We start from the raw sequence: 14,096 nt of genomic DNA on the forward strand, positions 1-14,096 counted from the left end.
CTTCTTCTATCAGTCATTGAGATTGGGGTACTGGAATCTCCAATTATAATTGTGGATTTGACTGTTTCATCTCCTAGTTTTATCAGTTTTTGCTTTGTTTTATTTTGCTTTATTTTAAAGCTGTTATTAGGTGCATAAACATTTAAGATTGTTATGTCCCTTGGATTAACTGACCCCTATTTTATCATGAAATAAGTATCCTGGATAATATTCTTTGCTCTGAAATCTATTTTTGTCTGATATTAATAGAGCCCCTCCAGTTTTCTTTTGACAAGTGTTAACATCGTATATCTTTCTCCATCCTTTTACTTGTAACCTAATTGTGTCATTGTCTTTAAAGTGCATTTCTTGTAGGCACATATAGTTAGGATTTTTTCTTTCTTTTTTTTTTTTTTACCATTTTTTAAAATCGAAATATAGTTCATTTACAATGTTGTGTTAGTTTCAGGTGTAGAGCAAAGTGATTCAGTTATACATATATATAATATTCTTTTTCAGATTCTTTTCCATTATAGGTTATTATAAGATATTGAATACAGTTACCTGTGTTATACAGTAGGTCCCTGTTGTTTATCTGTTTTATATATAGTAATGTGTGTATGTTAATCCCAAACTCCTAATTTATCGCTGCTATACCCCTTTGGTAACCATAAATTTGTTTTCTATGTTTGTGAGTCTATTTCTGTTTTGTAAATAAGTTCATTTATATCATTTTTTTTTTAGATTCCACATAAGTGATATCATATGATATTTGTCTTTCTCTGTCTGACTTACTTCACTTAATATGATAATCTCTAGGTCCATCCAGATAGGACTTTTTTGTCCAACCTGACAATCTCTGCCTTTTAATTGGGGTGCTCAGACCATCTATACTTAATGTGATTATTGATATGGTACATTTGAGTTTATCATCTTGCTTTTTGTTTTCCATTTGTTCCATCTGTTCCTTAAAGTCATTTTCCCCTCTTTTTCTGCCTTCTTTTGGTTAAGCAAATATTTTTAGTGATTATGTTGTATTTTCTCCTTTGGTATCTCATCTGTTTAGACCCTAGTACAGAGCTATACTTTTATCTTTACTGCATTTTATCAGTTACAATCATGTCCTTCCTCCAACTCCTGCCCCACTACCCCCAGCTAATTGACCCTTCTTTGGTGCCTGATTTAGTCACCTATAGTTTTCTATCCTTCTCCAATTTTTATCATTCACAAGCTCTGCTAATTAAACCTTTTAATTCTCCTCAGATAAATCAGTGACAATAAATGTTATTAAAAGTTTAAAGTTGGGGACAGTATCCTGCAACAGATCACCAAAACCCTGCCTAGGTGCTCAGTTATCCACTAATCAGATCCACTGGGTATAATTATTCATCCAATCATGAAAAGTGTCCACTAAGCATCCTGAACTACAGGGCAAGATAATTAATAAACACAAAACTATATGGAAGATACTAGGACCAAAAGGGTAGACCTCTTGAGAAGGGTCATTTATCTCACTATTTCTGTGGGTGGTAGCACTACAAGGGAATGTGATACTTGGCCACCATCATAGAATTCAGAAGATATCTGGCTGGGATACCCTCTTATTGGGTCATAAACTCAACATACAAATTATTACAACACTCTCAGTAATACATGTTTTATCCTATTCAGTAGAAATTAAGAGTTTAGAAGAGTTACCTTGACAGAACTATGTTAACTCTGTATTCCATTTTCAATAAATAAAAAATAATTATTGAGCTGTCTTTGGAAGGCTTATGTTCTAACAGAGGGAAGAACTAGTAAAAAAAAAAAATCATTAAGTATATTAAAGGTGTTAAGTGATACACAGAAAACCAGAGCAAGACCGGGGGAACAGGAATGCCGGGGAATAGGCTGCATTTTAAATAGGGGGTTGGGTGAAAAGTGACATTTAAGCAAAGACTTGAAGGCAATAAGGGAGTTAGCCAAGCAGAGAGTTGGGGAAAGAACATTCTAGGTAAAGGGGACAGCCCAATGCAAAAGCCACAAGGCAGGAGTGTGACTGAAGTACACAAGGAAAAGCAAGCCAATGTGGGGGGAATACTAGGAGAAGGGACCATTGAGGTCAGGGGCCTGACTGACCAGGGCAAGAGTGGGCATTTATTTTTTGGTAAAAGCACCAGACAGGAAATATTTTAAGCTTTATAGGCCACATAAAGTCTCTGTTGCATAATCTTCTTTGCTTTTTAAACCAACCCTTTAGAAATGTAAAAACCATTCTTAGCTCATGAGCCTTACAAAAACAGGCCTAGGCAGGATTTGACCTGTAGAACTTAGTTCAGCCCTTGTTAAGGATTTTGACTTTTACTCTAAGGAAAATATTATTTGACTTATGTTTTGAAAGATCACTATGGTTGTGGAAAGGCAAGGGAGATCAGTTAGAAGAATACTGCAGTAATCCACAGCAAAGATAATGGTAGCTCAGACCCAGGTGGTAACTAAGAAAACGGGGTGAAGTGGTCATGAGAGTCTGGCTTTTTAACATCCCCCTTCCCACCCCCCACCCGCAATAAAGTGGATGTATTTGCTCATGAATTGAATCTGGGAAGTGTGAAAGGAGTCACGGATGACTCAAGACTTTTGGCCTGAACAACTAGAAGGATGGCGTATCATTAACCATGATTGGAAAGACTGTGAGTGGATGTGTGAAATGTGTGTTTTGCTTCAAAACAAAGTAGAATTCATATTCCTTAAATTCCAGCACAACTTTGTAGCTATTTTATTAACTCTTCCACAACTTCAGAATCATTTTTTGTCAAGGTACAAAAAGATCCTGCTGTGATTTGAATGGAACTACTTTAAGCTTAAAAATTAATTTGATAAGAAATGGCATCTCAACTATATTCCATCCAATAACATGGACCAAGTATTCTTTTGTACCTCTGAATAAGGTTTTATAGTTCTCTTCATATAGGTTCTGCATACTTCCTGATGAAAGTATTCCCAGACACCTTATTTTTTTGTTGCTACTGTAAATAAAACTTTTTTTTTAATTACAATTTCTAGACCGTTTTGATGGTATTTAGGGAAGCTGTGAATTTTGTATTTAGCTGCCCTAGTGAACTCTAATTTTCACACTGATTCTCTTGTGTTTTGTAAAGATATATGAATATCTCAACATTGTAATTTCCCCTCTTTATTTGAAATAGCTGTGTTTTTTATTTCTAAACTGTTTCTTTATGCGTTGCCTAGAATTTCCAGAACAACTCTAGATAAAAAGTCATAGCAAGCACCCTGGTTTTAATGGGACTACATTCAAGTTTTCAGTCTTAAGTTTGATGTCGAAGTTACTTTTCATGGTTTTTAATTTAGAGGTTATATTTTCATCTTCCATTGTTTTCAGGTCTCATTCCCTCTTCACCATTTGTATTAGTACTATTTCCTTCTGAATCTTGATAAGACAGTGAAATGAGAAAGTTCAGGGTTTTCCTCCCTATTTCTAATCTATTTCAGGATAAGTAATTTGCATTTATTGCTCTTCAATCTTCAGAGTTGTCCCCTTCCTTTGAAATAAAACTTATTTTTCAAATTCATAATTTTCTTTGCTTTATTTAGCAGGAGGTCTATTCTTGCTTAGGTTTAGAGCAGGAATTCTCAAACTCTGTCTTACCAAAAAAGGTTCCCTGAGACCCTTTCAAGGGGTCCATGAGGTCAAAACTGTTTTCATATCGATGTAAACACATAATGTGCCTTTTTCCACTGTTGCCATTTGCACTGATGGTGTTGACCTCTAGCCTGAGTCAAGGCAGTGACAACAAACTGTAGTAGTTATCGTTGTAGTTTTCATCATCACGCACTCAGCTTAAAAAAACGGTTTCACTTAAGAGTGTCATGAGAAAGCAGGAAAAAAATTCATTTTATTAAATTTTGACCTGAGTATACATACAACTTTTTAACACTTGGTATGATAAATAGGAAGTACACATAAAGCACCTTGTGCCCCTTACTGAAGTATGACTGCTTGTCTTGAAGAAAAGTACTTGTATGATAATGTTTGAGCTATGAGCTGAACAAACTATTTTCTTTATGGAACATCACTTTTCCTTGAAAGAAAAACTGACAAATTATTCCGGCTTGTATATTTGGCAGACATTTTCTCAAAAATAAACAAAGTGAACCTGTCTCCTTAAGGAAAGCAACCAACAAACAGTATTTGTTGCCAGATTTGAATTTTGAAATTTGAATACAACATAAAGTTAAGTTTGACCACTTTCCAAAACTTATACTTTTCTGATGAGATCACAGTGGTGATATTTTAAAATGTGAATTTTTGTTATTGGATAATGTGTCAACGTTTGGAAGATGTATGTAACTCAGTGATCCAATAGTTTCTAAATGACCAGTGCATGTTACAAAGTCATGCATGGATAAAGGACCTTTTCAAAGTACTGAGTATGGAAAGTTCATTAATACAGTTTGAGTCTATTACAACCAAGAAACTATCAACTGCTGAATTTTGCTGTGGTATCAAAAAACACTCAAAATTATCTGAAAGGCTATTAAAATACTCCTCTCTTTTCCAATTATGCATCTGTATGAGGCCAGATTTTCTTTATATACTTCAACCAAAATAACATAACAGCCATCTTTAAAAGCAGTTAGTTTCATCATATTATTAACATTTATCTACATCTCTTACTAAGGTATGCAAGAAACTGTCTAGAATTTCCATGGAAGATCTAAAGTAAAGTTGAATTATAGAAAATTTCACTAATTGTAGATTGCTTCCAATGACAGAAAGATACAACTAAATAGCCTATAATTACAAATCTTAATCCCATGAGTGCGAAATTCCTTTCTTTATAAGAATACAGGTAAACCACAGTCTTAGACTTAAAAAGATGGTAGAAATTAAGCAGTTTAAGTGTCAACTCAAAACAAAAACAACCTGCTAAAATAAAAGATAGGATGGAAAATCCTGTTCCAATCAAACACTCATCCAATGAATCATCAGGCATCCAGCCCATGGGAGACAGGTACTGTGGAGGGCACAGGTGGGCCAGAAATGACACATGGGTCAAAGAGCTCAAGGTCTAGTAAGGAAGACAAAAATATGGCACAAATAAAATCATGTTGAAGATGGCAGCACTCCTGCCATTTCCAAAGGAGGTGGCCAAATGGTAGGTTCATTTTAGAGGGTAAGGGTAAGGCCAGGAGAGGGAATATTCTGGGAAGCCATACAGGAAAAAAATGAATTGGGTGGTTCTGAAAACTGAATGGGGGCTGAGGGGAAAATGGTGCAGGGGTGAAAACAAGACAAAGACAGTATGGCTAATTGTTTGCTATTAATTGCTTTCAATGAACAGAGACAAGCTGAGATTGTTAGAGCATACAGAAAAAGGGAGAAAGGGGTTGAAATTCACCTAGAGAAGCACAGGCCAGGTCACAAAGGGTCTCGTGTGCTACGTGAGAAGGCTGAACTGAAGGTTTAAAGCAGGGGAGATATTTCAGAAAGAGCCCTAAAGAGGCTACCGCTGAGGTCCATAAGAAAGGTCATGAGAATTTTTGTGAAGTAGGAATGGAAGTCGGGATCAATTCATAAACCCCTTAGGAAGTAGAGGTTCATACTATTTATTGAAAGATGATTTTTTTGTGGGGGGGATAGACTGGTATGAAAGTCAGGTTTTGGACTGTGGTGACTGGGTAGAAGAAGATACTTGTCATGGATACAGAGAACACAAAAAGAAAATCAGGAGAGGTTATCTCCCTAAGAGGACTACCAGTAGAAACACTGATTTCAGAAATGAGATAAACTACATCAACAATGAAAAAAACATTTAAATAAAATTGAAAACCTCAAATGAAAAACTGAGAAAAAAGTTAAAAATGTATTTGTTAGATGGTAGTACAGGAGAAAACACGTGGTGTTTAAGCACCAGCAAATGCCACTTTAGGACTAAATTTTAAAAACCCCAAATAAACCCAAATTGGGATTTACTGATTTTTAGAAATCACCTCATAACTTGTCTTACATTTGCTCCTAATCAAAAGATTAAAAATATAAAATAAAGCCAAATACATACCTTTTCTGCTTTTTTGTCAGAAATGTCTTGCTTTTCCAGCACGGCCATGCTCTCCTTCAGGTTCTTCACGATGTCTGCAGGAGATTTGTGAGATTTTCCAAATGGGAACGGCATGGCGGCAGCGACCGGTGCCTCACTGCGCTCTGCCTGCTTCACCTGGGGACACAGCACATGGTACAAGTGAGAAAAAGTGAGGTGGATAGAAGACATACTTTCTAAACCCTAATCTGAGAAGAAAAACAGTGTTTGAGAAAGTTACTTTACATCGCTTTCAAAATCACGACTAGGAAACCCACAAATATATGAGAAATGATAATAAAATTACAGAACACTTTGTACTTTTCAAAATACCCTTTTAATCCCCTGCTCTCCTAACCACCCATTTGAGGAGGAACGTGATGGTGCTGATGATGGAGGGTAACTAGCACTGCCGGGCCCCCTATTAAGCAAATGAATCCATCATCTATGGGATCTTTTCAAACAATTCCCCGAGGACATTATTCTACTCCCATTTACAGGTAACGCTGAATGAAGAAACTGAATTAAGAAACTGCCTCAAGGTACTAAGGGGTAAAACCAGCTCAGGTCTGTCTTGATTCAAAGCGTCCTTAATCACCACACTATACCTCCAATTAATAGATATCTCTATTTCACAGTTGAGGAAACTGAGGTAAAAAGTTAGGTAAGGAGCTTAGCCAAAAAGCACTAGCAACAGACCCACTCTTTAGGTCTCTCCAGATGTGCCTTTTCCAGTGTTCATGCTGATGCTGCTTCCTCCTAAGCATCCTGTGGGTACACCCTTCCTCCTCTTCGGTCAATCCTATGGTCTCAGGGCTGGAGAGAACCCTGGACAGAGCCTTGGACAAATCTCCCATCAGATCCTCAAATTCTTTAAGTGACGGTTTCAACATGTACTTTTTCTGCCTGGATATGACTATATCCCATGAAGGAACTCACTTGACAAAGTCTGGGGACAATGAACTTCTGGAAGTTCTTAAAATTTTGCAGGTAGCAGAAAACAACATTTCAACTGCATAAACCACAATATTACATCATGCAAAAGGAGGACATCGACTATTCCAGAAAGTCACCATGAAAAAACAAAGTTAACAAGATAAGCAATGAAAGTAACTTGGGAACATGTCAGAAGTTACAATTTCTTTCACTAAATAAACTAAGTTACACTCACAGGCATTAAATAATATCATATAAGATACCAAAAGACAACACTTTTCCGAAGAACCTTATAGATCACTTAGATGAGTGATTTTCAAACTGTGAAGTTCCAAACTCCTGTATTTAACCATCCCTGGCACCCACTGCCCACCTCTGCCCAAGTGGGGAGAGGTGGGTCTCAGATACCTCAACCGTACTTTGGTTTTTTTTCCCCATCAACATAAAATATCTCTGTTGAATAGCATCATAACACTTCCTTTGACCTATGCCTAAGACTTCACTGGAACAAAGTATTGGAATTTTTTTTCTCTAAAGTATGAAATACAGTGAACTGCATATCTATTTACAGATAAACATTTAGGAGAAAAGAACATGCAAATGAATGCTAACAAGCTTACAACTAAATCATGAACAAGTATGTTATTTCTTGACATGTTTTGATATGATCTGTTTTGACCAATCTCTATACCCAAATATCACCTATATAGTTCACCTTCTGTCAGCTTATAAATCTTCTTTTGATCACATTAAAACTACATCTTCATTATCCAAAGGGAAATGTCCTCAAACACAGGTTCTAAATTTACTTTTAAATATTTTTTCTACGACAAGAAGTTTGGATCAACTACAGGTGGCTGTTATATTTTCTCTCTGATTACCTGGCAAGATGGGACCCAAATTCTGCATCATTCTTTTCCATTACTTTTTTCTTTTTATTTATTTATTTATTTAACTTATTTTATTTTTTTGAAGAAGGGTAGGGGGCAATGCAGCCTGCTTCTCTATAAACAGAGTGGATTCACACTCACGATAAGTCCTATGAAAATATAATCTTCCCTTTTTGTACTCCACAAATAATAGCAGTGATGCTACAAGTCAATGCTGGGTAAAGGGTGGGAATGTTTAATGGAATTTTGCAGGAAATGTTAGGGTGCCATGCAACAGAGATATTTTCAGCTCTGGCTCAATGGTGGAAGAAGTGACTTTCCAGGGCAAAGGGGGTTTTAAAAAGTCCTACAAAAAAAAAAAAAGTCCTACCACACACCAAATATTGGTCATAGCAAAAAGAGTACAGCTGCAGAAGAGAATACATATATAAAATGCTTTTGTGAGGGAAAGGGGAAGCATGACACAATCATTCCTCTTAATTAATACACTAGGCAGCCAAGATTCTGCAGAACATATAAACTAATAAAACTATACTTTGGGCTCCCCTGGTGGCGCAGTGGTTGAGAGTCCGCCTGCCGATGCAGGGGACACGAGTTTGTATCCCGGTCCGGGTAGACCCCACATGCCGCGGAGCGGCTGGGCCCGTGAGCCATGGCCGCTGAGCCTGCGCGTCCGGAGCCTGTGCTCCCCAACGGGAGAGGCCACAACAGTGAGAGGGCTGCGTACCGCAAAACAAACAAACAAACAAACAAAAACTATACTTTGAGAAAATACAGTTAGTAACAAGTACCCAAAACAAGAAGTGGACACTCCTCAGCAGATTCCAATCCAATCCCAATGCTGAAGCTGTTCATGACATGCTTGTATTTTCTCTCTGCCCTCCCCGTCCCTCATACACATGCTTTAAATATTCTTTTTATTTATTGTTTTAAAAAATACAGCTAAGTATAATTAAAAAGTAAAAGAATAAATATAAGAACTATATAAATAACTTTATTATAAAATGTATAAATAAAAACTGTATCATATAGTTCTTACTTTAAAGCCTGAGTGCAATAATTAAACAAATCCTTTTATTTCTTTCATTTACGTCCTCAAATCCACCAATTCTTAATCAACACAACTAAGATTTGGGGGGTCAAAAACAAGGAAATAATACCCCTTAAAACTTCTGCATTAGAATTTGTTTCTTATGTCTAAGTTTGCTTTGCATTAAGCTTATGCTAATGTATGCCACTCAGTGTTCCAACTTTTTAAATAATTAATTGAAAACATAGAAAAGTTTAAAATTCATGAATGGCTGCTAAGTGATGACCAAGTAGGTAGCCAATACATGTGCCTAGAACATTGCTAAAAGGCTGAAAAATGCTTTAAGAAATAAAAGTTTTAATAAACATGTTAGATTAATATGGACAGAGCTACTAAGTATTTATCGTGTTACTGACTTTAATAAAGAAAACAAAAGCAGCTATTGAGGCAAATGTTACAAGTAATATGGTGAAATCATGGATGTATCATATAAGCATGTTCATTAAAGATGGGGAGAAAGATCCCAAAACAATTATCAAAAGAGGGAGTACCTCTGGGGAGCAGGAAGAGAGTAGGGGACTGGTATTTTTTCTTACAAGCCCTTTTTGTAACTATTTGCATCCTTCAATTTCACATGTATAATTTGATAAACATAAAACTAAGTGTAAAGAAATCAATGAATAATATAAAACAATCTAGCCTTAATACATAAAAAAGTACTATTCATAAAACATTTCCACGGAAGGCTGAATGACACAGAAAAGTAAGGCTGCCAATTTACTAATCTTACTCATCTCCAAAGTGAGAGCCAATAAAACCAGCAAACTTTGATCATGATCTATAAGTAAGAAAGCTATTTAATGTTACATACATGTGCATGTGCACACACACACACACACACACAGCTAAAAAAAATATGGATGACTAACCTAGATTTCATGAATCACTAACTAATTTTAGAGACAATAAAGAACCACCTGAAATCCAAATGAAGATTTGGAACCACATACAAACTTAGTTTAAGGGTTGAGCATGAAGCTTCAGTCTCCTTACTTCAGTCCTTACAAGCAATAGAAGTGAATCCCTTCACAGAACAACTCATGACCTTCCAACAGTGCTCAAATGATAGCAAAGGCACCACTGAGAGTGAACTCTCCAGCCCACACTGCTTTCTCCCAGGAGTGGAGACGGTGCCTTGAAAGGGGCCTGGTCCACCATCAAGCAGAACTATTCACAGGGTTCTGTCTCCTTGAAGGATGTGAAACACTCAGGTACATGTCTGAGTTTTGGAACTGACAATCCCAAGAGTATGGAGATGCCAAAGCTGGAAGTAGCAACGGTTAAACAAGGGATAAGATGGTTACAAGACACCTTTCACCTGCCTGACTCTCAGTTCCCACTTTCTTCCTTTGTCATACGTGTTTGAGAGAATTCCAGGGAACAGTAACAGCAAGAGTTCACTGAGTAAGGCCCTTCAATAACTCTTCATTGCCCTTATGGTAAAATCCAAATTCCCTACCATAGCTTTACCCACCTCCAACTCGCACAGCCCACAGAGGCTCGCTCGCACAGAGGTCCAGCCACACTGAGGTCCTTTCTGTTCCCTAAATATGCCAACTACCTCTAAGCCAGAGTACCACAAACTTGCAAGTATGGTAAAAATCTTAATTTTTAAATCTAAATGGATATATGGGTTTTCATTGTCACTCAACTATTCTGTACATTCAAATTTTTTCTTAAACTACGTTTTGCCTAAACTATGTTTCAGACATAACTAGAGTTCATGAAGAAAATGGACAAAAATACGTACTATAATTGAAAAAATTCATTTAGTTTTCAAATACTCATTTCCCCATCCCTTCAAAAAAATTCGTTCATAATAAACCTCAGTAGGATTCCTTGGGCTGAGTCAAAACTACCAATGCCACTGGCAGAACGCCAGCCACCGTCCGCATTTAGAGGGCTGTGGAAACCCGTGCCTACCATCTCGCACACCGGCGGTAAGCGTGCTCCTGATGGTTGGTTAGTGGTGTATGCCTGAATCCCAAAGGTAAAGAACAGTTAGAGGAGAAATTTAACTTGAAAATTGGGAGGAGGGAGGACAGGGGTGGGGAATAATTTAGCATGCTTTTAAACTAAAATTAATATTTATGAAATAACATGCTAAACCTGCATGAAAGGAATTTGCAGGAACATTTAGCACTGTTACACCCCTTAGGTTTCACGCATTTGTTTTTCTGTCTTTCCAACTGCCCTTTCTGCCTTTAACTCAATGACTCAACTTTATTCCAATGGTGATGTCCTTTAAGGTTCTATCTTGGCTGTCTTCTTACCCTATATTCTCTGAGTGATCTCATCTACCCACGTTTTCAACAACCTGAAATCTACCTCCAGCCCCGACCAATCAGCCTACATTTCTAACTACTGCTCCCGAAAGATGTCCTCAAGGCAACTCAAACCTCATCCCCAAGTCCTGCCTATTTTTCTAAATTCCCCTTCACAGTGAATGGATCCATTGTTCACCCAATCACAAAACCTGGTCACCACAGCAGACTCTTTCCACTCATTAACTCTTCCATATAATCAGTTCACAATTTCAGAAAATTCTGTTTTCTAAATCTCTCTGTCCCTACAGACATCAAGTGTAGACCCTCGCTATTCTCCACAAAGGGCAGTGGTTGTCAATGGGGCCAATATCACCCCTAGGAGATGTTCTTGAAAATCTGGTTGCCACGATGACTGGGACATTTACTGACCCACTGAAATCACTTTAAAAAGGTGGGTGGGGTTGCTTTTTGTGCCACTGTTCACATAAGCACAGTCCTTAGCTAGCTTCTATATCCTTGGGGTAGGGAGGAGAGGGCTAGGCTGGGAGTCAGAATAACTGAGGTTTTTCTATCTACTCCTGCATCTATGTCCATCACTGAGTGTTAAACTTCTAGCTTTTAAAAAATGGTTATACTATTCATCATGCACAATTCAAACATTAAAGGACGGCTCAAGGTAGAAAGTGAAAATCACCTGCAAAGCCTATAGGGACAGCTAGCATTAACAGTTTGGTATGTTTTTCTCTTTTTATCACTTGCTCTATATTTGTGGTCTTTTGCATGGGGGACTCCACTCTTTTCTCTAAAACAGATGGAGACCCGATGATAGCAGAAATGGTCACCTCCATCTTACAAAGCACAAAAACTTCAAGTCACTGTTCTGTTAGGTTAATACTCCTCAGAGTACAAAGCTCCATACCAAGAAACCGCTGGAGAACATAGAGAACACCCACCGGGAAACTAGAAGGGTAACACCATTGGTTAGGACTGTTAGGCACTGACCTTCTTAGGCAATCTGACTGCTTTGGGCTCGTGCAACATACCCCTAACCCCTAAATGCAGCTAACTCTAGTCACCTATGTACTGATAAATACTGAAAAGTAGTCAAATGGTCCATAAGCCACTAATTAGGACATTCATTCATTCAAGTATCAACCGTGTGCTCACTATGTGCCATATAAACTTAAGGCACCAAGAGTGGCTGCTCTCAAGAAGACAACATTCTGGCATATATGGATGTGGGTGTATATGTTTTAAGACAATACAGAAAAGCTCCTGAATGACAACACGTTCCTAGACAGTTGAGTTCACAGGACTCTGTGCTAACATATACGTTAGATCTGACTCATAAACTTGGTGGTCAAATGCAAAAACTGCTAACAAAAACCCCCACATACAATAATAAGACTGTTGCAGGACTATCAAGGTACTTAATTAAGCAGTCAGGGAAAGTGTGAAATGTAGTAAACATCTGAACCCATTTTTTAGATAGCTGGCTCTGAGACCTAATCCCCTGCTTCTAGGGTCAATGTTACTTGATTCAGATAAATATTAAATATCTACAACACGCTAGATCTTGTGTTAGGTGCTAGACTACCCATATAGTAAGGTAGGGCAATTATATAAGGCACAGTAGTTAATTACATGGGCTTTAAAGATAACCCGGGTTCAAATCCTGGCTTCACCATGCCTTAGCTGACTTAGACTTTTCTAAGCCCCCTTTCCTCATCTCTAAAATGGGAGAAACAATAGCAACCTAACAACTTGGTATAAGAATTGCATGTGTTTCAAGTGTTTAGAACAGCATCTGCATATGGTAAAATCTGAATAAACAGCAGTTAAGCATAATTACATGCATTTTTTTTCGTTCTAAAATCTGATTCATGACTACTGTTTCCAGAGCCAAAATGGGTTTTAAAAAAGGTATCCACACAGACTGTATAGTAATATAAAATGAGTGATCTTATCCTTTTAAAACCTGCATCTAAAAGTTTTGATTCAGTTTTTGGAAGGATAGGCTACATGCCCTTCTAAGCTGCAAATAAGATGCAATGACTCAGCTCCATTAAAATAAACCATGGATAGCTTTAAGAAGCAGCTGGACCTTTGGTTAATTATCAAAGCTACCATATACATAGCTCATCATCAACTATGTCAAAACCAAAATTAAGTGTTCAAGAGCTCAGTTTCGTTTCTTTTTATGGCTGAGTAATATTCCATTGTATATATGTGCCACATCTTCTTTATCAATTCATCCGATGATGGACACTTAGGTTGTTTCCAGCTCCGGGCTATTGTGAATAGAGCTGCAATGAACAGCCATAAAAAGAAACGAAACTGAGCTATTTGTAAAGAGGTGGATAGACCTAGAGTCTGTCATACAGAGTGAAGTAAGTCAGAAAGAGAAAGACAAATACCGTATGCTAACACATATATACGGAATTTTTAAAAAAATGTCATGAAGAACCTCGGGGTAAAACGGGAATAAAGACACAGACCTACTTGAGAATGGACTTGAGGATATGGGGAGGGGGAAGGGTAAGCTGTGACAAAGCGAAAGAGAGGCATGGACATATATACACTACCAAACGTAAGGTAGATAGATAGTGGGAAGCAGCCGCAGAGCACAGGGAGATCAGCTCGGTGCTTTGTGACCGCCTGGAGGGGTGGGATGGGGAGGGTGGGAGGGAGTGAGATGCATGAGGGAAGGGATGTGGGAACAGATGTATATGTATGACTGATTCACTTTGTTATAAAGCAGAAACTAATTAAAAAAAAAAAAGTGTTCAAGAGCATACAAGACGACCTGTAAAGTGTGCTTTGCAATTAATGTATCTTGATCAGACTTTCAGGG

The 14,096-nt window shown here is 37.6% G+C and overlaps 1 protein-coding gene across 1 annotated transcript in view; it reads right to left on the minus strand.

Moving 5' to 3' along the window:
* CAB39 (calcium binding protein 39) overlaps nt 1–14,096 on the minus strand; it is an 88,063-nt gene that overhangs the window by 45,274 nt on the left and 28,693 nt on the right. The window contains exon 2 of the mRNA XM_060106999.1: nt 6,042–6,197. Within this exon, the coding sequence (XP_059962982.1) occupies nt 6,042–6,155 (114 nt within the window). The 5' untranslated portion in view covers nt 6,156–6,197. The remainder of the gene's footprint in view (nt 1–6,041; nt 6,198–14,096) is intronic.

The sequence above is a fragment of the Mesoplodon densirostris genome, chromosome 8 (assembly GCF_025265405.1).
Source record: "Mesoplodon densirostris isolate mMesDen1 chromosome 8, mMesDen1 primary haplotype, whole genome shotgun sequence".
Classification (NCBI taxonomy): Eukaryota; Metazoa; Chordata; class Mammalia; order Artiodactyla; family Ziphiidae; genus Mesoplodon; species Mesoplodon densirostris.